This window comes from Dama dama, chromosome 14 (assembly GCF_033118175.1).
Source record: "Dama dama isolate Ldn47 chromosome 14, ASM3311817v1, whole genome shotgun sequence".
In the NCBI taxonomy this organism is placed as follows: Eukaryota; Metazoa; Chordata; class Mammalia; order Artiodactyla; family Cervidae; genus Dama; species Dama dama.
Window position 1 is genome coordinate 48,559,930 of NC_083694.1, and position 25,712 is coordinate 48,585,641.

Genomic DNA, 25,712 nt, shown 5'->3' on the forward strand with positions numbered 1-25,712 from the left:
TGGGGTCTCTGTACACTAAAGGAATGGCAGGATGGAAGACCTGCTGACTAGGGCAGAAGTGGGGCAGTGAGCCCCATGTTTTGTCCATGTACTCAGGATACAGCAGGTGAGAGCTGAAAACTCAAGTCTGTACCCTGAAAACCTGCTTTTGCAGAAGTGGTGTTTTTTGTAACTTGCAATGCAAACCTAGGAAAATATAGTAAGATGTAATCCAAAGATAAAACAACATTCAGTAAATGTTCAAATTTTCAGGGGAGAGAAAATGCCCATTGTTGGGCAGAGCTGGGAATTGAGGCCAAGCTGTTGGTGGGGATCGATGGACGGCCCTGGGACACCTGCGGGCTCTGCCTGGTTCTGCTCTGGGCTGGGGCCTGGGGCTCTGTTGTTCCTGAACCTTCAGAGAGTTTAAGCCTATGGTCCTTTTAGCATCCAAGCAGTTTGTTAATTGAAAGTGAAAATTCAAAGTGTTAGTCGCTCAGTTGTATCCGACCGACTCTTTGGGATCCCATGGACTATAGCCCGCCAGGCTCCTGTGTCCATGGGATTCTCCAGGCAAGAATACTAGAGTGAGTTGCCAGGCCCTCCTCCAAGGGATCTTCCCAATCCAGGGATCAAACCCAGGTCTCCCGCATTGCAGACAGATTCTTTACCGTCTGAGCCACCAGGGAAGCATTAAAGGGTTTAATTTTGGTTTTCTATCCACAAGCAGGAGTGGGGTTGAGGGTGGAGAGGATCCTGCCTCGGGCCCACAGCGACAAGTGTAGCCGAGGAGCACCTATCTGATGTGGCCCAGCCTGTGAACGGAGTCAAATGGGCCCACCTGGTGAGGTTTACACATCCCTCTGAGAGAGTCAATTCCTAGGCAGGTTGATAAGAAGTCCAGGGTGCCCAAGGAGGAGAAAGGGGTCTGGGGCTCTCAAGGAGGAGGAAAGGACAAACATTTTTCTTCCTTAGTAAGGATTATATAGCAATAATGTATCATGCTTGAGGACATGTTTCTCCTTCCTGAAAACCTTCTGACTAATCCTGTTATCTTAAAATGTATATAATGGGAGTGGGTCTAGTAAGATCTTTACAACTTGAGACATCCTTTTGATTTACTGTAATAACCAATTGGAAAGTATATAATTCCCTTGCTAAGACTGGGGATGGGGGCACTGTCCATCCTCCTTCTGATGTCTATGACAGAAGCGTTCTCTGTCCTTTTTCACTTTAATAAAACTCTGCTACACAAAAGCTCTTGAGAGATCAAACCTATTCCCTGGTCCTGAAGCTAAATCTTCTTCTTATCACAAATCCGACACTGTTCACTGTAAGCTATCACCTCCCCTGAGGGAATTGTCAGCTGTAATTGTCAGGAAATCTAGGTTCACCTGACCCTCCCCAGACACGTAGGAGGTGTCTTTCCTTTGGACGCCTCTCACCTGCTTCAAGTGCGTGGGTCCATGGGCACCCAGCAGACTGTAGAACATTCTCACCCCAGGAAGCCCCTGGTACCCACTGACCCACTCCCTGTCTGTGGCTCTGCCTCTTTCTGACCCACAGTTGTACAGCATGGGAACTTAGGAGGCTTCTGCCTGATATGTGAGGTTTGTCCAGATTGCAGTGAGTTTTTAGGTATCCTTTTATAAGTGTAAATTCCAGCCCCCCCCCCAACCTTGACCTTAAATTTTTTTTCTTCCCTTTGCCTTGGAGTCCTTTGGAATACAGAGCAGCTTCAAACTTGGTGTTCTGTGTGGGGCTCAAGTGAAGCTTCTTGGTCAAGATGGTGGGGTCTTCCAGATTTTTTTTCATTTTCTGCCAGAATCAGTTTTCACACCTGAGCTTCCTCTTCGGGCTCCCAGCATCAACTGAGCAGACTCTGGGGCTAAGCCCTCCGGCCTACTTGGAGCACCTTTGGGGAAAGATAAGTTGTTTTCTTCTAAATGTAAGAATGGTCAACCTGAGATTAATGAATAGGGTGTCTGGGCCTGGTCACGGTGGGAGGTCGCCCAGAAAGGAGAGGCTGGTGATGTTCTCATGGCTCCAAGAGGGTCGTCTTTTGTAAGTTTCAGGTAATTGCTTTGTGAATTATAAAACCACTTGTTTTAAAAAGCGAGTGAATGTGTGATTATAAATACAGTTAATGTGATTTTTTAATACCTGTAACCACTTGCTCCCCAAATAGTGAGCTGAAATGCAGGTATAACGAACACATTTCCAGATCCTGACTTTATCCTCATAACTGGAGCCTGGATGTTTAGCCTGCATCTAGCATATTTTCCCAATTTCTCTTATGGATCATTTATCATTAATTCCTTCTGGGGTTTAGATTGATTTTTTTAAACTGTTTATTCATTTTCATCTTTTCAATTGCATTGTCTTTTAGGCCTTTGATTAGTTTATGTAACTATTCACTTCTCCACTGTGTACTTTTTGTTGTCATGGTGTAAAAGGTAAAAATAAACATGATGTCCATGCCTCAGGGCAACTAAGCTCGTGTACCACGGCTATTGAGCCTGTGCTCTAGAGTCCAGGAGCTGCAACTACTGAAGCCTATGATCCCTAGAGCCTGGGCTCCCCAACTAGAGAAGCCACCTCAATGAGAAGCTCATGCACCACAACAAAGAATAGTTCCCACTTGCCGCAACTAGAGAAAGCCCACCCAGCAACAAAGATCCAGCACGGCCAAATAAATGCATAAAAATAAACATGAAAAAAATAAAAACATGATTTCTAAGACTTGGAAAAAAAAAAACATCACCACAGCAAGTGTCCATGGATCTAGATTTGGGACTAGACACTGGCTCCAGGCACCAGAATGCTGAGTTTGGCGGCCCCCACCTCACAGATACTTCTGAACACTGCTGGCTGCAACACCCCATATTTGCATGACCTTTCTTGCCAGCAAAATTTGGCTAACATCAGCAGGCCAATGGCTTCCAAATCTTACGTGTTGGCAGAACCTACCTGTACCTAGGATTCTAACTGCTACTGAGTCTGGGACATAAAATTTTAACTTTTTAGATTCTGAAAGGAATGGATTGCAAGTCTCAATGGACTACATCCAACACAGATGGACTCAGAAGTAGAAACTTACATATTTAGTATTGGGAAGACAAGAGGGTTCCTATCAGATTTGCTATTACTATTTTTCCTGCTAAAAAAAAGGGGTGAAGTCAACTGTTGCTGAGTGTTTTAGTTTCTCTAGTTATTGTGAAGACAGCAGCAGTGAAATGGCCAGACTGACATTTATTAAAGTCCCTCTTAAGGCTGACAGTCATGAGTTTGTAGAGAACAGTCTGTCCCATTGGGTACTTTCTCCAGTTGTGTTTGGCTCTTTAGGTGTCGCCAAAGGTAAAAAAGGAGCAGTTGGATTCATCCAGGGTTGAAATTCTTATGAAATCCACGTGACAAAAAGACAAGAAAGCAAAGGAGATCAAGGTTGTTGCAAGGGTGTTGTTAAAATTATGGATCATGAAAATAAACAGGGTAAAAAATGAAGAAAGGAGAACTATTAGGAAACAGAAAAGTCAATGGCCTGGCAGTGCTGAAAAGATGGAAAGACACCACAGAGGAGCTGGTAAAGTCTGCAAGCCGATTTTTGTTTTCAGGTACCCTCATTCACACACAGGCTAATCCTGGATATCCCCTAAACAGGGAAAGGGGTAACGTTTAACTCAGAAGGTAGAAAAACATAACTGTGGTCCTACAGCTTTGATGCCACAAATAGGTTCATTCACATCTCTGCTTCACCACTTGTAAGACGCGTGACAACGGGCAATTCATTTACCCTGAAACTCCGTTTTCCCTTCTTCAAAAGTGGGAGAAAAATATTATCGTATGATGGTGAGAGGACTTGAAATAATGCACGTTAAGTGGTTAACACAGTGCCTGGCACACAGGAAGCGCTGAACACGTAGAAGCTGCTACTTTTACATTTGAAACAGAAAACCAAGGAAAGGTTACAATGAGAGAAATTCTAAGCAGAGAGTACTGTTTTACAGAACTTCTGGATTGCTATGCGCATGCGCCTGTCCACGAGTTACGCCTAGGACAGGCACCGCGCATGCGCCGGAAGTTGCAGCCGGGAAGCCAGCGAGGTCGGTTCCGCCCGACTCTAACATGGCGGCGCCCTTTGTCTGCTCTGAAGTGCCGTCCCCGGCCTTCTCGCGGCCGTGATGCACCTCCCTCTGCGGTGGGGTCCAGGACATGGCAGGTGAGGGTCAGCAAGCACCCGGGGCCGGGGGAGTCCCAGGAGTCGGGTTGAGGCGGCGGAGGATGGGACGCGGCGGGACGCCGGGGACGGTTGTGTGGGGGAGGGGAGGGAAGTGGACTGGGACGGGAACCCGGACTGAGGGGACCCCGCACAACATGAGGGTGCGGGACAAATGGGTGGGGGGCGCTGCCCGGCGAGCGGGCGGCTAGTGGGCGGGCGGACTGGACTCGCCGTCCCGGCGAGGGAGCGCGAGTCGCCTCCGGCTGGGTGACACCCCAGCTGGTAGCATCTCCGCCCCCGCCGCCCGGCTGTCACCGCCCCTTGACCCCGCGCGCCGCTGCGGGTGGGCGTTCTGAGGCCGAGAGGTGGCGGGGTGCCCGCGCAGCTCACTTTGGCCGGCGGGGCCGGAGGACACATGCCTGTGAGGGCCTAGGAGGAGTTTGTCGTGGTGGAGACCGATACTGCCCCCGTATGAGATCATTTCATTCATTCATTCGTTCCACAGACGGTGGTTCAACTCCTGATGAGTTCTGAGGATGGAGCGAGTGGTTAAAAAGTGTAGGCTGTGGAGCCAAGCAGCTGGGTTTGAATCCTGTCTCGGTGCTTGCCAACCGTGTCCTTAGGCACGTTGGTTCCTCGCCTTCTGCCTCGGTTTTCTTATCCTTAAAGCAGGGTTGAGAATAAAATCTGCCTCCTAAAACTATTATAAAGGTTAAATGAGATAATCGGTGTAAAGTGCTGAGAAGGCCTGCTGGCACAAAGTAAATGCTGTGTGTGCTTGTTGCTGTTATTTTTTATATCATCGTCATCACTCAGAGCTCAGAAACTCACGTGGGAGACATACTGAAATGTAGGCAATTCTGATATGATGGAAAAAAGCAGGAAACACTGCGTAGAGGCACCTCACACAGTTTAGGCAAATCCAGGAAGGCTTCTGTTCCCCAGGAAGCAGAACTGGAGGATGCTTGGAGAGTGCAGGCAGAAAAGGGGAAGAGTATTCTCAGTTGAAGATGAAATGTGTGAGAAGGCTGCCTAGGGACAGAGATGAAAGACCCTAGTGTGTGGTCTGGTCCTCAGGGGTCTTGTTTTGGGGAGGGAAAGCAGCCATGGGGCATGAGGCATCTTTAGTTTGCCAGCCACCGATCCTGTAGTGGAATTTCCCCTAGGGAAGTTTTTAAACCTAGCCGTGGACTTGCAGTTTTAGGTTAATGAGAATGCATTTAAGAATCAGATTTGTGGATTAGAAAGATCACGCTAGTGAAGACTGTATTAAAGGGAATGGGCCTGGAGGCCAGTTAAGAGGCTACTAGAACTGGGGAGGTGAGAGATGACCATGGCCTTGAGTTAGATTAGGCAGAAGGTGGGGAAAATGTGTTGAAGGTAGACTTGACCAAAGTTGGTGATGACTTAGGTGTGGGATTTAGAGGCCGGGGGAGAGGTCAGGGTTGGCTCTGAATTTTTGACTGGTGGATGGTGATGCTGCTCAGTGGGATAGGGAACAGGATAGGGAGGGGATTTAAGGAGAGAGGATATATTTTGTTTCGAACATGTCTGTTGTAAGTGCCTGTGAAGCATTCAAGTGGAACTGTCCATTGGTGATCTAGCATCCATCAAAAGTCACTATAGTTGTGGGAAGGGATGTGTCCCCTGCGTGAGGGTCTGGAGTGGGAAGCACAATGTCTGGGACATCCCTGGGGAATGCTAGTGCTGTAGGACTACTTGGCCACAGCCTCATTGCCTTTGCTTATCAACCTTGTGTTACGTCTTCCGGTCAGCAGGCTTCCCCGAGTGTAGGGGGCTTTCCTGAGTGTAGGGACTGGGACTAGCTTTATTCATCTTTGTGTCCCAGCTGTCCAGCACAGGGTCTGGCAGGCAGCAGCCCAGTCACAATCCAGTGTAACATTTATTGAGCCCTGCCTTTGTGCCAGACTCTGTGCTCAGTGCTCTGCATTTGCCTGTATTTGGTGGATATAAGAGCAGCTCTTAGAATCCTGCAGGTTCTCATCAGATTTTCCACTTGGTCTTTGATTCAGGTAATGAGCTGGAGGAGGAGAGCCAAGCTGGAGTTTCCCCAGACAAACTGTCGGAACAGAGTAGCCTGGGCTACTTGGAAATCTGAGGTATGTCTGTTAAGACTCAAAGATGAAACAAACCAGGAGGTCAGTTTGTCCCTCTTCTCTAGACGCAGCGTGCTTCAACTCACCCTTTCAAGACGACTTTTTCTTTAAAGTGTACAGTAATGACAGAATCCTAGTTAGTTTGGTTGGGAGAATGTTGATAATATTGTTGTCATTTTGCTGACGAAGATCATGCTAGACTAGATTAATCCCTGGGCAGTGTTCACACTTTGTTTTAATTAAGTGCAATCTAAAGTGCTCCAAAATATAGTAGCTGAAAGGAAATAGAAATTTATTCCTGTCCCTTAACAGTCTGGGAGTAGGCGGTCCAGAACTGGTCAGGGCAGCTCACTCTGTTCTGCGAAGTCATCCAGAAGCAAGGTTCCATTGATCATGTGGCTCTCTTTTCTCAAACCCTGGCTTCCATCTCATGGACTGAGCAGGCTGCTCTGGATCCTGCCATTGTGTATGCACTCCGTGTGGCAGAGAGGGAAAGACAGAGTAGGGAGCACATACCCATTCCTTTTAAGGTTCTAATGTTTAAAGATACATACTTTTGTACAATCTGTCCCCAAACCCCAGCCTCTGGTGTACAACCAAAGGAGGAATCACGATTGTTCCAATGCTGGAGGGAAGCTGGCTGAGAGAACCTGTTCTGTTCCCAGTGTGACTGGATTGCTGACTCTGATGGTTAGGCCTGAGGGGTGTCCATTCACTGGTGAGACAGGGTGGGGTGTGTCCCCTGGGCCCCTGGGACCCTAAGGCAGGCTCCTCTGGCTTTGGGTCGTTCGTGTTGCTTGGGTCCAGGGAGTCCAGGCTTGCTCACACAGCCAGTGTTTCTGTGCCTGATGTGTCAGACACTGCACTGGGGGCTCGGGTTGAGGAGATGAGGGAGATGGGTCCCGGGATCAAGGTGCTGTTAGCCACATGGGTAATCACAGTGAGGGCTTCCCAGGTGGCTCAGTGGTAAAGAACCTACCTGCCAATGCAGGAGACACGGGATCAATCCCTGGGTCTGGAAGATCCTCTGGAGAAGGAAATGGCAATACCACTCCAGGATTCTTGCCTGGAGAATCCCATGGACAGAGGAGCTTGGCGGGCTACAGTCCATGGGGTTGCAAAGAGTCGAACACAACAGAACAACTAGACAACAAAAAACAGAATTTCTGGGGTATGAGGTGCTGAACTTCTAAGTCAAAGACACTTGAGCCTAACATACCTGGTCTTTATACTTACTAGCTGTGTGCCTTTGGACAAAGTACTTGACTTCTCTAAGCCTCCATTTCCTCGGGGGTGTAGTGGGAATAATGATGACCTCATGCTAGCTTTATTGGGTGGAATTGTTAATGAGGTAATGCATGTAAAATGCTTTATCTAGTCTTTGAGTCCACAGTTGGTATCTAGTGCTTCTATGTGTTAATTAGGAGAGGATGACCTAACAACAACCTCTTATGAGGGTCAAGAAAGAAAGTGTGCAGAGTTGAGGAAGAAAAAAATGCTTAGGGTGGGAAAGTAACTAACGCTGTCATGTCTGACCCAGTTCCTGTCCCAGACAACTGTTCACCACGTCTATGTGTCCTCGTGCCGGGCCTTCTGTGCACATGCATGCCTGTATGTGTGTACAGGAGAGACATTTTAAAGTGTCAGGTGGCTTGATTTTGTTGCACATAAACTGAGCCTGCAGTCTAGAATGCCAAAAGGGCAGCCTCTGTGGGCAGAGCTTCAGTTTGAACAGTTTGCCACAAAAAAGACCAGGTGTCCCACTCTCTACCGTCCTGGAATTCCCCCAAGGATGGTGCCACATGGGTGGCACAGAGGTTCTCAGACCTGGTGTCTGGCAGGGTAACAGACACCACCAAAGGGCGGGACCCCAACCTCACAGGAAGCGAAAAACTCCAAGTACATTTTGTGCACAAAGCATATTGTCCTAGAGACCATAATTTACCATAATCTACTTCATTTACCAGCCACATGTTTAAATGATTGAAATAATAGAGGTTACAAAGAGTAGGCACTTTAGCATCAAGTGATTTTTAGCGTTTGCTCCGGGTGTGTGTGTTCAGTGTCAGCATAGGTGTCTGGCACTCTCAGAGGTCCTCATGGGTATCAATAGCTTAACAGTCTGAGGGCTACCTACGGTTGACCTCAATGATGTAGTCACAGATGCATACAGAAAGCCAGGGCTCTTACATTCACACCTGCTTGTTAGGAATTGGAGAGATCAGCCTTGAGCTTCAAAGGAAAGAAGCAGAGGGCATGGTTAGAGTTGAGAGTTGCTCACTTGTGTTTAAAGAGCAGCATGCAGAGCCTCAGAGGTGACAGTTCCTGCTGAGAGTCTAGACCCAGCCTGAAAGCAGCCTTGGTGGGTTCATTGTCGCATCAAAAATGTACTCAGCTTCTGGTCTTAAAAGGTCTGGCAGTAGAACCTGTTTCCCCCTACCCCACCCACCCCACTTCCTCTACTGACCCGATTTATCTAAGCAGTACCTTTCCTGTCCAGAGTAGAAGGCTCCAGGGCCCAGTGGGAAGTTGTCTCCAGCTCAGGAGCCTGGGTGGTGAAGCATTTCTCATTTCTGTAGTCTCAGGGCTGGGTGGGCCCATGTCAGGGACTTTCCTGGTTGAGTGTAACTCAAGTCAGCTGCCCAAGTTAATGCTTCAAATCATGGCCTAAAGTCAGAAGTAACATTGTTTAATTTTGTAAGTTGTCTTGTTTAATATTGAGTAGATACAAAAGAATATATACCACCTGAAGGATAATCTTACAAGGAACACCCATATACCCATCACCTCCTTTACACTAAAGAATGTTACATTACCTTTGAAGTGCCCCTCCCCGATCCTGTCCTCTCCCTCCCCAGCGTAATCACTGGATTTGGCATTTGCTGTGTCCATGCTTTTCTTTTCTTTTCTTTTTTAGTGTTTTTTCTTTTTTGGCCCCATGGCTTGTGGGATCTTAGTTCCCTGACCAGGGACTGAATCCAGGCCGTGGCATTGCAAGTGCCAAGTCTTAACCACTGAATCGCCAGGGAATTCCCATCTCTTGCTTTTCTTTATAGTTTTACCACATGTGTTTGTGTTGCTAAGCAATGTTATTAGTTAATTTTGCATGATTTTGAACTCAGTACATTATCTTGTTTTTTTCAGTGATCTAAATTTTTTGCTTAACATGTGTTCTTGAGATTAATCCATGTTGCATATAGGTGTATTTCATTTTCACTGGTGAGTTATGTTCCGTTGTATGAGAATTTACGTATCCTTTCTATTGTTGATGGACATTTGTTTTCAGTATTTTGCTGAGACAGACAGTGATACTGTGACCATTCCTGGGGCACGCGTATGCAGCCTATCAGCATACACCCCAGGGAGGAGGACCGAATCCTAGGGTATGTGCATCTTCAGTTTGACTAAATACAGTGATACCAAGTCATTTCCAGAGTGGTTTCCCCAGTTTACTCAGCTGGCAATTCTGCCTGCTTCACATCCTCCGAACAATGGTATCATCAGATTTAAGACTTTATACTAATGTGTTGGAAGCTCAGTGGTACCGCAGGTGGTCTTGATTTGCATCTTCATGGTTATTAGTGGGTTGAGCATCTTTTCATGCACTAATGGATCATTCAGCTTTCAGCGTCTCTGAAAAAACAGCTTAAATCTTTCTGCTCATTGTTTTATTGAGTTGTCTTTTTATTATGTGGAAACTTTTTTTCTCCCTGTTTTTTTTGTTTTGATACTAATCATTTGTCAGTTAGATGTGTTGAAACTATCCACTTCCAGTTTGTGGCTTGTCTTGTCACTCTAGTTTATTTTTAATGAATAGAAATTCTTAGTTTTAATGTCATTTATTGACTTTTTCTTAATAGTTAGCACTTATTTCTTTTTTTTTTTTTCCATAAAATCAGGTGCTATTTTTTTTTTTTTTTATTAGTTGGAGGCCAATCACTTCACAACATTTCAGTGGGTTTTGTCATACATTGATATGAATCAGCCATGGATTTACACGTCTTCCCCATCCCAATCCCTGCTCCCACCTCCCTCTCCACCCGATTCCTCTGGGTCTTCCCAGTGCACCAGGCCCGAGCACTTGTCTCATGCATCCCACCTGGGCTGGTGATCTGTTTCACCATAGATAGTATACATGCTGTTCTTTTGAAACATCCCACCCTCACATTCTCCCACAGAGTTCAAAAGTTTGTTCTGTATTTCTGTGTCTCTTTTTCTGTTTTGCATGTAGGGTTATCGTTACCATCTTTCTAAATTCCATATATATGTGTTAGTATGCTGTAATGTTCTTTATCTTTCTGGCTTACTTCACTCTGTATAAGGGGCTCCAGCTTCATCCATCTCATTAGGACTGGTTCAAATGAATTCTTTTTAACGGCTGAGTAATATTCCATGGTGTATATGTACCACAGCTTCCTTATCCATTCATCTGCTGATGGGCATCTAGGTTGCTTAGCACTTATTTCTTTTTAAGAACTTTCTCCCTGCTTCAGGTTTATAAAGGTATTTCCCCGTGTATTGTCTTCCAGATATTTTATGATTCTTACCTTTTACTCAAAGGTCTTTAGTCTGTTCATAATAATTTTTGTATATGGTTTGAGATAGGAGATAAGTTTTTCCTTTTTTTAAATAAACACATCAGATTAAGCCTGTACTATGTATTGAAAAAATACATTCCTTTCTTGTGGATCTTTAAAGTCAGCAGTAACCACTATCGTACATCAAGTGTCCACAAATGTATGGGCCTATTTCTGGGCTCTTTTCCATCTATCTCTGTCTGTGTGCCAATATCCCACCAATTTAATTTCTCAGTTCTTTTACTTTTTTTTTTTCTATTTTTTGTTTCTGTATTTGGCTGCACCAGGTCTTAGTTGCAGCACACAGAATCTTTGATCTTTTAGTTGTGGCACATGGGATCTTTACTTGCAGCTTGCAAACTCTTAGTTGCAGCATGTGGGATCTAGTTCCCTGAGCAGGGGATCGAACCCAGGTCCCCTCCACTGGGAGTGGGATTCTTAAGCCACTGAGCCACCAGGAAAGTCCCTCTAAGTTCTTTTTTTTCCTCTCTAAGTTCTTATATAACAATTCTTGGTATCTGGTAAGGCTTTGGCTTTCTACCATTTTCATTTTGGATTATGCTTATTAAATTCCATAAAAATTGTTGGAGTCTTTTATTAGAATCACTTTGAATTTTGTTAGAATTGAATTTATTACATGTCAGTTTGGATAGAGGTAATGTTTTTATGATATTGATCTTCTGATTCATGAACATGGCATATCCCTCAATTTACATGACTTGCCACATTCTAATTTTGTGAAGTGAAGGTCGCTCAGTTGTGTCCAACTCTTTGCGACCCCATGGACTATACAGCCCCTGGGATTCTCCAGGCCAGAATACTGGAGTGGGTAGCCATTCCCTTCTTCAGGCAATCTTTCCAAACCAGGGATCAAACCCAGGTCTCCCTCATTGCAGGTGGATTCTTTACCAGCTGAGCCACAAGGGAAGCCCAAGAATACTGGAGTGGGTAGCTTATCCCTTCTCCAGCAGATCTTCCTGACTTAGGAATCGAACTGGGGTCTCCTGCATTGCAGGTGGATTCTTTATCAACTGAGCTATCAGGGAAACTTTAGTCAGTGTCTTTACACTTTACTCCCAAGCAGTTAGGACCTTATCACACTTTAATTCCTAATACTCCCTCCTCAACTTCCATTCCATAGGTGTGTAGTTTAGTTCTTTTATTTTTTGGTTGTTCTGGGTCTTCACTGCTGCATGGGCTTTCTCCGGTTATGGCGAGTGGGGGCTGCTCTTCCTTGTGGTGGCTTCTCTTGTTGATGAACCCAGGCCCTAGGCACATGGGCTTCAGTAGTTGCAGCACATGAGCTAAGTAATTGTGATGCCCTGGCTCAGTTGCTCTGTGGCATGTGGGGTCTTCCCAGACCAGGGATCAAACCGGTGACTCTTGCCAGGTGGATTCGTAACCACTGGACCACCAGGGAAGCCCCTAGATACACTTATTTCTTATTTACTATTTTAGTTGGTCCTCACTCCTTGCATCAAATACTTTGATTTTGGGATCCCTTTTTATCTACCTGATGTACATCTTTTACAGTGTGACTTTGGGCTGTAGTCCATGGCGGGCCATCTAGTGGTTACAGATTCTCCCAGAGGGATTGTACACCTCTCCATCTGGTGCCTTGATTTGATATAGGCTGTTTTCTATGCTGTTTTCTTTCCACTAAGATATAACCCTTTGGGACCCAGCTTAATTCTGGAGGGACCTCCCTTTTTGGGGGTAGGGGGAGAATCTGAGCTTGCCCAGTTCTGCAGATGCCCTTGCTGCCCACCCGCAAAGCTCCACTTGCTATCTGAATTCCAGCCTTTGCTTAAGTTTGTTTGACCTGTCAGTATTCCTTGTTGATTTGCCAGTTCTTTGATGCATTTTAAAAGATGTCATACAGTTTTTCTTCAGCATTTGTAGCCCTGTGTAGTGAGAGTCAGCCAGGGTACCTGATAATGCTATGTTGTTGTTGCTTACTTGCTAATTCATGTCTGACTCTTTTATGACCCCATGGACTGTAGCCTGCCAGGCTCCTCTGTCCATAGGATTTCCCCAGGCAAGAATATTGGGGTGAGTTGCTATTTTCCTTCTTCAGGGGATCTTCTTGACCCAGGGATCAAACCCGGGTCTCCTACATTGGCAGGTGGGTTCTTTACCACAGAGCCATCAGGGAAGCCCTTACCTGGTGTGCCATGCTTTCATAAACTAAGATGCTTCAGAGTTTCAATTTTATGTTTCATTTGGCAGTTGCAAACTGAAGATCAGAACTAAGACTTAATATTGCTCATTTCTGACTTTTTAAAAAATACATAACATGTTTTGTAACACTAATTAGAATAAGGAAAGGGAGTTGCTAGTTAATGACAGAGAATTTGCCCTTTGGGGACAGACTGAGGATCCAGTGAATCAAGAATTCTGTCTGTCCATGGAAGTTTTGTCTCTGTTTAAAGTGAAAAGAGGACACCTCATAGAGTATGGTGGACTTTGGCCTTGGATCCAGGCGTGTCATTGAGACCTGGGTGGAATGACAACCTCTCTAAGCCTTATTTTGCTCATCTGCGCATCGAGGGTGATCATATTACTACTCTCCCAGAGAATTAATACGAACACTTGATGAGGTTGCGTGTATGTAGGAAACACGGCAGGCAGGTTGCCCCGGCAGCTATTCCAGTTTTTCCCTAGTGGCTGCTGTTGGACTTGTGTGCCCCACGTGCCACTGCCCTTGGGAAACAGCGAGCCAACTATTTCTCTTGCCAGTAACCTCCCCTCAAGTGTCCATCATAGTGGGACTTATTATTAGCATGGCTCTGTTTTCTCTGGACCCAGTCCCACAGTCCTTTACCAGGACTCACTCTTTCCTTACAGCTGGGTAGTACCCCATCAGGTTGGGAAATCGTAGCCTCCGCGTGGTGGGCTCTCTGGTCAGTTACTCATATCCAGGCATTTTTAATTTGTACCTAACCGATGAACGCATTTAGAATCTGCATTGGTGTTGATAGGCTGCAGTCTGACACAGTGTACCACTTTCTGCTTCTGCTCGCTGGGAATGTGCCCTGGCCCACAGTGGAAACTCAGTCTTTTCAATCTTTGCCACCTTGAAACTGGAAGTGGTAACTTGTGCTTGTTCATATCTGATTATTAGTAAGGTTAAACATCTTTTTTCTGTATTGAGTATATTGACCACACTCATTTTTTCATTTGTGAATTTCCTGTTCATTTCTTTGGCTTATTTTTCTGTTGGAAGATTTTTTTCTTGCTATTTAATTTTTAATAACAGCTTTATTGAGACAGTCACATACCATGCAATTCACCTATTTTAAGTGCACAATCCAGTGGCACAATTCACAAAGTTGTGCAGCCATCACAACCAGAACATTTTCATCATCCCCAGGAGAAACTTGCCACCGAGTCATTCCCCATTTACCTCTGTCTCCCCCAGCCCGAAGCAACCATTTTCTATCATTATGGATTTGCCTATTCTAGGCATTTTGTATAAATGGAATCATGCATCTTAGTCTTTTGTGGCTGGCTTCTTTCACATAGCACGATATTTTCAAGGTTCAATTCAAATTGTAGCACGTTATCAGTAATTTCTTATTATCAAATAATTCTCTGCATGCCTCATTTTATTTACTTATTCATTAGTTGATGGGCATTTGGACTGTTGTGACCTTTTTAAAAAAATTAAGTAATTTTTGACTGTGTTAAGTCTTCGTGACTGCACATAGGCTTTCTCTAGTTGCAGCGAGCAGGGGCTCCTCTTTAGTTGCTGTGCAGGCTTCTCATCGCAGTGGCTTCTCTGGTGGCGTGTGGGCCCGAGGGCCTGTGGGCGTCAGTAGTTGCAGCACGTGGGCTCAGTAGTGGAGCACAGGCTTAGTGGTCCCACAGCATGGATAGTCTTTCTAGACCAGAGATCCAACCTGTGTCCCCTGCATTGGCAGGTGGATTCTTGACCTCTGAATGACTAGGGAAGTCCTGTTTTGACCTTTTGACTGTTACGAATAATGCTGCTGTGAACATTTGTCTACAGGCTTTGTGTGGACATATGTTTTCTTTCTTTCTTTTTTTTTTTTTTTGGACATATGTTTTCATTTGATTAAAGTTCTTTATATTTTGGGACTGTTAACCCTTATTTCCCATATAGGCTGTAAATATCCCCCCCCCCCCCCCCCAGTTTATATTTGCATTTGGAAAGTTGAGAAGATAAGGGTAGAAATGTGAATGAGACAGAACATTTAGGTTTCTGACCTGTCTTTCATGCCTTTAAGAATTAAGTTCGGGTACCATCGCTTTCTCATCATGGTCCCATTAAGTGGCCCCTTGGGACTGACCTGCTTCCTTATATGGCCTTGCAGGTGCTCTGTCTGTCTCTCTTTCTTTGCCTCTGTCTGTCTCTTGGCCTGCCTGCCCTTGGACCAGCAACCAGGCAGTGCTTAGGGTGGCTTCCAAGTTTCACTCAGAAGCTCGCACTTCAAAAGGGGCTGGCTGAAAAACCGCCAGGGTTGCAAGTCATTCGTTAAAAAGGCTTCCAGCAGCTTTGCTGATTCATGCTGCTGCAGGTGGTGGGTGGAGGGGCAGGAGGCCGGCAGCACTGTTTCTTCAAGGGCCAGGTCGGGGTGAGCTGCTTCTCATCCTCCCAGGGCTGCTGTCCAAACATCGCTGTCTTCTGGGGCAGCACTCAGCATCTGGATTTGAGGAGCCTAACAGTTTGAAGAAATCCTTGGAAGTAGAGGCACTGAATTCTTGACCACTTTTTGTCCAGGCCTATCTTAAGTTTTTGAGGTCTCTGAAAATACTCCTCTAAAATATCCTTACTTTTAGTTTTTCCCTGTCAAGTTTTACCAAATATTAACTTCAGTTTAATCCTATATGGAATACTGAATGTACAGTTTGATGTTGGCTTATATAGGTCATAGATATTCATATATAGTTCAGAGTTGATGTTCATGTCACCTTTCCCTTCTCCAGGGGATCTTCCCAGCCCAGGGACTGAACCCAGGTCTCCCGCATTGCAGGCAGATTCTTTACCAGCTGAGCCCGAAGGGAAGTCCAGGAATACGGGAGTGGGTAGCCTGTCCCTTTTCCAGCAGATCTTCCTGACCCAGGAATCATACCAGGGTCTCCTGAGTTGCAGGCAGATTCTTTACCAACTGAGCTGTCAGGGACATCCCAGTATATGGTTCATAGTTGATGTTCATATCCTTTATGGTTCATGTTCCTAGTTGGAAATCATAAGATTTCCAATATAAGGAAAGTTTTAGATGGGGAAAAAAAAAAAAAAAAACTGCTAGGTAAATATGTCATTTTCATGTCATTCACATGGTATCTGTTATACTTCAAATGCATGCATTTGTAATCTTCAGTCTTATTAATGAAATCATTTACTCGACATTTATTAAATCTGAACAGTAGAAGGGACCTTCAAAGTCACTAATCCTAATGAGAAAACAAACCCAGAAAAAGTCAGTCACATGAAAAATCATGTGCTACATTAAAGTTCAGATACATACAGATACCTTCTAGTAATTATTAATAGTATTCAACTTCTTTATTTTGGATTCTTGATCTTAACTAGCACCTTGGGACGACTAATCCTTCCTTTGGAATTGTCATGTTTTATCTTCTTTCTCAATGAAAGCTGCTTTGCTCCTCCAAAATCATCATATTTCTTGTAGAATAGCAGGTGGCTTTTGCTGTCAAGTACAAAGCACCTCTGCCTTGCCTTCTGGTTACTCTTGAGTGGAAGAAGCTTTGCAGTTTGCAGGACCTTTTTCTGATCTTTTTTCAGGTTGAAGCTTTATCTGTCATGGGTGCCTGGCTTACTGATGAGATTTTACGTCCATTTTTATTTTTATTATTTAAAAAAATTTTTTTTAAAATTTATTTTTAGAATTTTTATTTGGTAGTGCCGAGTCTTAGTTGCGGCACACAGGATGTTTAGTTGCAGCATGCAAATTGTTAGTTGTGACGTGTGTGGTCTAGTTCCCTGACCAGGGATCAAACCTGGGCCCCCTCCATTGGGAGCGCGGAGTCTTAGCTACTGGACCACCAGGGAAGTCCCTATGTCCATTTTTAGAAGGTAGGGCAGGGAGGCGAGCGTTGCGTTCCCCGCTTTCCTGTTACAGATTGATGTTGCTGGCCTGGGTTTGTGTATAATAACAATGATGGCCAACAGCAACTTTGTGAAGTGGACACTTTTAGTACCATCCCCGTTTCACAGAAAGGAAACTGAGGTACAGAGATTTAAGTACTCTTGCACGAGGGACTTAATTAATTAGCTTTGGCTGGATTCCAAGGCAGGAGTTTTAACCGGGTCGGAGGAGTCAGCTCCCTGAAGTCTGAACTGTGTGTGTGACTCCCAGGAGAGGCCTTCAGGGCCATCGCAGAGTCAGAGGGGTTCATCCGTGTCTGGAAAAGGCCACCAGCTGCTCTTCTAGGGGATTTTCCATTTTGTCCCCTTAAGGAATTTTTGCTCATCAAGTTTTCCCAAGTGACACATTCTTTGTGCAAATTACCATAATGTTCCATTTCCCTTATGAGAAATTTTTTGCTTTTGAGAAGTTTTCAGTCACCAGGTCTCGCAGAAAATATCTGAAAGGTTATGGTTAAGAGAAAGTGAAGAAGCTCTGACTTTATGGACATTTTCTTTCTCTCTTTTCTTCTTTCTCCCCTCCTTCCCTCTGTGTTTTACTTTCTCAGTTTTAATATTTTAATCGATAACATTTATAAGTGGTAAAATAAAACAGAAAAACCCAGACAGGATACAAGATTGAAGAGTGAAACTCCTTTCCATCCTTCCCCTGCTGCTGTGAGGGGTTCCCCGTTACCAGGTTCTTGTACGTCCCTCCAGAGTTGCAGGCATTTTCTTTGAAATGTGAGTAAGAGGTCATAATTCTCAGCCTGGGATGTGGTGGTGGACAAACAGCATGGCCCAGCTTCTCCCGGGCAGGGTTGAGTACTAAATGGTAAGGGATGGTACTTAAAGCTTTCAAAGGATGCTGTGATATTCAACAGGAGTACTGCTTGCACACGCTGCTCAGAAAGACCCACAGTGAGTGTGTTGGGTTCTGGGCACCAGTCAGCCTCACCCGGCACCAGCCTGGGGCTGACACTGTCCCATTCCTCTTGTCCTGCGGGGCCAGCACTGCGAGACTTCCTGAGTTGTTTTTCTGCTTCTGCTGTTGCCCTTTTAGCCTCTCCACACTCATGCAGCCAGAGTGACCTTTCAGAAACGTGAGTCTAACTGTGGCCATCTTGCTTAAATCCGGCATGACTCCCATCGGCTGGGGGTGAGGCTGAGTCCTGGTGTGATGGGCGTGGCCTCCAGCCTGTCACTCCACTTGGATTTCTCACCACTTTCTCTACTTGCTTTCCTCCCATTAACCCTTTGCTCCCACAATCAGTTCCTCACCTCGGTAAATGATACTGCCACTTGGCCAGTTTCTCAGGCTAAAAATTTTGCTGTCATCCTTGACTCCTTTCTTTTCTCACAACCGACATCTTCCTTGATCAGCCTTTCTGTTGGCGTCACCAAGACATATCCCTAATGTGACTACTTCTCACCTTTCCGCCTACAGCTTGTTGGAGGCCACCTTCCTCTCTGGCTTCTCTGCTGGTGTTCCTGTGTCCACACTTGCCACCTTGCTGTCAGTCTTCTGTTCTCAGCCCCACCCCACCCCCAGGACATACCAGTCTACTTAGAAGAAACTCCAAAGCCTGACTTGCCTTGAAACCTTGAGTGATCTCAGCCTCTACTGCTACCGACCTCGGTGCCTCTCATCCTCCTGCTCCCTTCCCCCTTTTCAGGCACTCTGGCCCCTTTGGCCAAGTAACATCTGTCTCGGGATCTTTGCTTTTGTCCTTCCGTATGTCTTTAATTGTCCCTGGGCTTGTGGTGGCATGACTCGCTCTTTACTCCACCAGGTCTTTGCTTCAATGTCACCTCCTCAGAGAGCTCCTCCTTGACCCTTTTCTCAGTTAATAACCTCGGCTTGCTTTGGTTTTCTTCACAGCACTGAGTATGTGACATTATGTAGTGTGTTGATTTATTACCTGTCTTAGGCTCAAAGTGGGGATACTGTCCCTAAGGCGAGCACAGAGTAAGCACTCATTAAATGTGTGTGTGATTCTTTAGTCTCTGTTTATATGTTTCCTGTTTTATGGATGGAGGACCCCAGAGGGGAGTGCAGAGAGTATAGGGGCAGCTGTATCACATCACAGAGCTTCTGTATTTTAGGGGAGATTTCTCATTCACATGCATAGAACTGTTTTCTCAAATATGTATTGCTGCTGTTGTGATTAACAGACTGGAAGTTCACTTTTCACAGTGGCTTTGTCTATTAGTTTTTCAGTAGCAAGCACCAAAAGTATAATGATCATTTTATAAGGGTCCACAGAATATTTTGACCTTGAATCAGTCATATTCCACACGGCCAGGAATCTGTTCTGTACCAGGCCTATTCCCCAGCTTGATTTGAGAGCAAGGTCCTAGGTGCTATAAACAGCTGTAAGGAAGAAACAAGAAGTCGGCCCACCCAGCAATGAATATATTACTTATTTATTTTTAATTAAAAAATTGTATTTGTTTATTTTTAGCTGTGTTGGGTCTTCACTGCTGCGTGGGCTTTTTCTCTAGTTGTGGTGAGCGGGGGCTACCCTCTAGGAGCAGTGTGCTGCTTCTCATTGCAGTGGCTTCTCTTGTTGCAGAGCACAGGCTCTAGGGGGTGTGGGCTTCAGTAGTTGCCGCTCCCGGGCTCTGGAGCACAGGCTCAGTAGTTGTGGCTCCCGGGCTTAGTTGTCCCACAGTATGTGGGATCTTCCTGGATCAGGGATCAAATCCATGTCTCCTGCATTGGCAGGCGGTTTCTTTACCACTGAGCCACCAGGGAAGCCCAGCAGTGAATTTATTAAACTTGGTAGGAGAAGGCATGTACTGGTGTAATTTCAGGCTGTGTCCATGTGCCACCACCCTCAGGGAGTACTGGGCAGAGAATGATCAGACCCCATGCATGTCCCCCATGTTCTCTTTTTGGTAGCAAGGCCCTTGATCTGCACATACTGGTAGAGTGGGTTCTAAACTGGCATAGGTGCTGGGATACGGGACTACTTTCTGCAGGGTCAGCCAGCTCTTCCCGCCCAGACACATTCCTAGAGCCGTGGGGTCAGGGAGAAGGGTGTCCACTCCCTCTTCAGAAGCATGGTTAAATCTTAGAGGTCCTGGAAGTTCTATAGTTTGAAAAGCAACATCTGTATCACAATTTAATTTTATATTTAGACATTATTTTTAGATTAAAAAAATCAGGTTTCCCCCCCAGTGTTTTTTTATTAACACAAATTCAGCAGAGAAAACAATACTAAACCTTGGCAGGGAGCGTTATAGAGAAGGAAGCAGTGATTTTCAGGGTGGGGGCCACTATTCAGTAGAATATGAAGCATTTGGGGGCGTTGGGAAGGGCTGAGTCAGGTTTGTGGGTTTATACAAAGTGGAAATTGATTCTAAAAGTTTGAGAAAAACAAACTTAATAGAAGAGCTGTATTTGCTGGGCAAGGAGGAAAGTTCCATAGGGCTGGTTTTGTTGATGATTTGCTTCTCTGTCGTGTTGCATGTTGTTGATATTTGCTTCTGTCACATTGCACGGAAAAGGGACAGGTTGTCACACCAGGTAGGTTGGTGGGGTTGGGCAGGGAGGTTTCACGTTTGCAGGGCTGGCCTGCTGTGAACTTCCGTTTCCTTGGCCCAAGTTTGTGTATGCCAAGTTGTGTCCAGGAACCACCAGAATTTCTAGAAAATCAGGAATGCTGATCCTTGTCACTGTTCTCAGATGCCTCCAAGGCCTCTGGATGGCTGTGTCGTGTCCAGGCCTATAGCTGGCACAACACGTTCTAGGAGCCAGGGACCACAGTTCATTCAGATCAGCATCTGGTGATTGGCCAGTTGTTTCCTGGCTTAATGGCTTCCCTCTGTGCTGTAGTTTGGAAATCCTGCCTGCAGTTTAGTGCTGATAACCTGGGTAATATTTCATGTTTGACAGGTACCCATTCGACTCTGAGATAGAGCAGTGCTCTGTGGACCCGCTCAGAGGTTTGGGCAGGCACATCAGCCGGAAGTACACTTGGGGTTTACCAGTCAGTTGTTCGATATAAAGTGCTTCCCTGACAGAGAAAATTGCTCTTACTTGTTCTTATCCAGTGCCCTCTCGTCTCTTAATGTTAGTTGGGCTCTGGGATTTTTCAAGATTACATTTAGAAGGAATAATGAGTTATGATTACAACGTTTAAACAAGGTTCAAGTCACCAAGTACACTTGAGGTGCCCAGCATGAAGAGATAATGTGGAAATCATCTGATGTGGTCTTTGGCCTAAAAATATATGTAGTTTGCATCTCTGCTTCCTGGTAGCAGTCATTTGCTGAGTGCTACCACGTGCCAGGCACTGGGCAGGCCCTTTGCTTGCATTTCCTAACTGGATCCTGTAACAAACATGGGATGTAGTTCCATTGGTCCCAGTATGCAAGAAAAGAAGGTCACCTGCTGGTGTGGTGGGTGGCAGGCCCTGGATTTGGCCCTGCTTGGCTTGACCCCAGAGGTTCTGCTGCCTGCATGGTGCTGAACTGCCTCTTAGGTCCTTACCCTTGGAGGCAGCAGGGTGGAACTTGGTGCCCAGGGTAGCCATGCTCTTAATTTTGAGGTGATTGGACTGTGCCACACCTGGTGCCATGCTGCTTGGCATGTTGAGGACACTCCAGAGATGCTGTTTTGTTGATAATGGGGGGTCTGGGATTCAGGTTTCATTGAACTGAGTAGCATGGATTTCCTGACCCAGTGAGAAACCTTCCTCTTGTCAGCAGTCTTTTTGCACATGTTTTGGATCTGAAAGGCAAACAAGATAGATTGTGTTTTCTCTGGTGCCACCGACCCCCTGCACCGCCTGCACTCCTGTCATGACGCCTTCAAGGCCCTTTCCCCTCCTCAGGGTAGTCCGGTCCAGGGTAGCCGGGGGTACAGTTGGAAACGACCCCGTCTCTGCATGGGACTGAGTATGGCACCTGTACCTCACTTCTTTCTTATTACAGATATAGTTATAAAAGTATATGAAATGCACATGTTTATATAATTTAGATAAATCCAGATAAAGAAACAGAGAGCTTCCAATATCTTAGAACACCCCTGATTGTGCCTCATCCCATCCAGAGAGAACTGTTACCCTGAAATTTGTCATGAATCATTCCCTTTTCTTTATAGTTTTACCATCTGTATCAGTTATCTCTAGATGTCAACAATCTCAATGCTTAGTGGCTTGAACCATCAGCAGTTTTTTCCCTCCCCATTTCATGGGTTGACTGGGCATTTGTTTTTGTTCCGCGAGGTGTTGGGGGTTATTCCTGTGCCAGCATTCAGCCAGTGGCTGGGCTGGCCCCCTGGCGCTGTCAGCAGAGGCATCTCAGCTCTTCACCAGGGCCCTGTGCACAGCGGTGTCTCCTCCAGAGCCCTCTGCGTGTTCTCTGTCCCCAGCAAGAGTACCTGGGCATCCGTACAGCAGGGCGCCTGGGCTCCAAGCAAGCAGAGCAGAATCTTCCAGACCTCCTAAGGGCCAGGCCTGGGACTGGCACAGTGTTGCTGCTGGTCAGAGTCACACAGAGCTGCCCAGATTCAGCTGGAGTCTTGGGGCAGGTGTGGCTGGAGGGAGGGATTGCTGGCCGCTGTCTGTGGAGACTGCACCCACTGCGCCTGTGTCCATGTCGCCTGTTTGGAACCACGCTGTGGGGCTTCCCCAGATCCCTCATGTTTTCATTCCCAAATGAATTTCTTGTGAGGCCGGCCAGGGCTCGTGTCCAGCCAGACTGCTCGTCCTCTGGGGAGCATCCCAGCTCTGACAACGCGGTCTGCCCCAGCAGTCAGAGACATTGACCAGGCAGATGGCAGTATCACGGAAGCTACCTGTTCACAGGCAGGAGTTGGTCAGAAACATGAGGGCTTTGGGCTTGGTGGGCTCTGCAGTGTTGTTCTATGTGAATTTCCTCTTTCTTAGAAGCAGCTTTGACTGAGGCCCACATGTAGCGCCCTTGAAGCGAGGTGAAATGAGGAAGGCATGCTTACGCTTGGCAGAGGGCACCACATAGTACAGGTGGGCTGGCGGAGCCACACTCGATCCCAGTCATAGGCAATGAGAGGTTGGATGGCTGCTGATCTTACTTTGTGTTTAAAGTCTCCTCAGATAGTGCCCCCTCCTCACATGGACTCGGGACTCCTGGCTCCCACCACACTGCCCGCCCCTGGAGCCCCCAGGTCTCTCTGAGTGCCCCATGCACTCACCTCTCTTTCTCGTCCCCTCTAAGCTTGCTCAGATCCTGGTAGGTTCCTTTCACTGTAGAGCAGGAGTCCCCATCCCTTGGGCCACAGACCATCATCTGTCTGTGGCCTGTTAGGAACTGGGCCACACAGCAGGAGAGTGACCGGTAGTGAGCAAAGCTCCATATGTATTTACAGTCACCTCAGTCACTTGCATTCCTCCCCACCCCCGGGAAAACCAGCCCGTGGTGCCAAAACGGTTGGGGCCCACTACTGTAGAGTGAAAGAGGAGACGGTTGGAGCATTGCATGCTCAGTTCACCTAAGTCTGGAGGTGGGGCGCTGCCTAGTTGTAGCTCAGCCCCTCTGAGGGGAGGCCCCTCACTGGCTCTGGGCACCGCCTGGGGGAGAAAGAGGCTGTGGGAGCTTTCTTAGGCAGCAGGCTCCGGAGGTGAGTGGGTGTGCCTTGGAAGACTGCCCCGGGGCTCCGCGCGCCACTGCCCCTGGGGGTTTGAGTTATGAAACCTGCTGACAAGTGACACCGTTTAGCACTTGGCAAGCCCCCCAGGGACCAATCACAAGATGGGGCTTGTGAGCATATGTGTGAGCACTGCTGTCTGTCTGTGGGGATGGCCTTTTTCCTCCTTTTTCCTTCCTTCCTTCTAGTTCCTCTCCCTGCTTCCCCGTCTTTCCCTGCTCCCTCCTTCTCTTTTATCCTCTCCTGTCCTTTTCTTTCTTTGTCAGAACAGATTAGCTTTTAGGACTGTTGCTCTTGTTTGAACAGCTCTGGAGGCTTCAGAGGGATTCCAGAAGGCTTCGGTGTTCTGACACCCACATCTGGGGAGGAGCCCACTTCTGAGCGGGCATGTCTCATCGGAAAGCTGTGGTTAGCTTTGGGTGGAAAACATGACTCAGGGCACACAGCTGCTCCTGTGTGTGTGGGGGGGTGCGGGCTGGAGCTACTGGGTCACTGAGCACCCTCTCCTGGGGACCTTTATCAGCCTTCCTCAAGGCTTCTGGACATAAGCGCCCCGCCCCTGTACACCCCCACCCCCCACCATCCCCCATCCCCCTCCAGGAGTCCTGGGCTTCGAGCCTTCCGCTAGAAGCCTCAGGGAATGTAACAGTGTGAGGGCTTGTTGCAGCCTTGTCCCACAGAAGGCTAATAATCACCTGACCTTTGAGCCAGCTGGTCCCTCCACGCTGTTGGCCAGGAGTCTTTTCTCACTTTTATCTTCCTAACCAGTCAGATCTCTTTCGGCTAGAGGGTTCTGCTTTCAGCTGGCTCCAGTCCAGGGGCATGAGAACAACTCGGTGCCTCTTGTGCGGGGGTGGGGAGCCAGTGCTCTGTTTCTGAGCCTGGGAGGTGCTTCCTCCCGGCTCCTAGTGAAGGTGAGAGAGCCAGGCCTCCCACCAGGAGGGACTGGTTTGGGTCTGATTGGAAAGTTCTGAGGGTATGATTCTGCAGCTCATTGAGGAGGCCCTTGTGGTCCTTCACTCTGCATTTGGGAGGTGTCTCACCTGAGGCTCCTGAGGACAAAGAGGGTGAGCTGGTGATTGGACTCAGGGGCTGCCCACACCCACACGTGCACATTTGTCTGCTCGTGTGGCTTTTTCCACAGCAGGGAGAAGACAACTCAGAGGTTGGTTTGGCCCAGGCCTGTCCTTGCCACCCACCTTTGGTTCCATTTATAGTTCAGTTCAGTTGCTCAGTTGTGTCCAACTCTTTGTGACCCCATGAATCGCAGCACCCCAGGCCTTCCTGTCCATCATCAACTCCCAGAGTCTACCCAAACCCATGTCCGTCAAGTCGGTGATGCCATCCAACCATCTCATCCTCTATCGTCTCCTTCTCCTCCTGCCCCCAATCCTTCCCAGCATTAGGGTCTTTTGCAGTGAGTCAACTCTTCGCATGAGGTGGCCAAAGTATTGGAGTTTCAGCTTCAACATCAGTCCTTCCAACGAACACCCAGGACTGATCTCCTTTAGGATGGACTGGTTGGATCTTCTGGTAGTCCAAGGGACTCTCAAGAGTCTTCTTCAACACCACAGTTCAAAAGCATCAATTCTTCGGCGCTCAGCTTTCTTCACCATCCATCTGTCACATCCATACATGACTTGACCATAGCCTTGACTAGACAGACCTTTGTTGGCAAAGTAATGTCTCTGCTTTTAAATATGCTATCCAGATTGGTCATAACTTTCCTTCCAAGGAGTAAGCGTCTTTTAATTTCATGGCTGCAATCACCATCTGCAGTGATTTTGGAGCCCAAAGAAATAAAATCTGACACTGTTTCCCCATTTATTTCCCATGAAGTGACGGGACCAGATGCCATGATCTTAGTTTTCTGAACGTTGAGCTTTAAGCCAACTTTGTCACTCTCCTCCTTCACTTTGATCAAGAGGCTTTTTAGTTCCTCTTCACTTTCTGCCATAAGAGTGGTGTCATCTGCATATCTGAGGTTATTGATATTTCTCCCGGCAATCTTGATTCCAGCTTGTGCTTCTTCCAGCCCAGTGTTTCTCATGATGTACTCTGCATAGAAGTTAAA

General features: G+C 46.7%; 1 protein-coding gene across 2 annotated transcripts in view; it reads left to right on the top strand.

Annotated features, from left to right (window-relative positions):
• The first annotated feature begins 4,067 nt into the window (after nucleotides 1-4,067).
• Nucleotides 4,068-25,712, top strand: part of ZBTB17 (zinc finger and BTB domain containing 17) — a 30,447-nt gene continuing 8,802 nt past the window's right edge. The window contains exons 1-2 of one of the 2 annotated variants that reach the window (XM_061160672.1): nucleotides 4,068-4,198; nucleotides 6,232-6,318. Coding sequence is in view for 1 of the 2 variants with exons in the window: in XM_061160671.1 (XP_061016654.1) it covers nucleotides 4,192-4,198 (7 nt within the window). In the remaining variant the exon portion in view is untranslated. The remainder of the gene's footprint in view (nucleotides 4,199-6,231; nucleotides 6,319-25,712) is intronic. The other variant, XM_061160671.1, reaches the window with a different exon arrangement.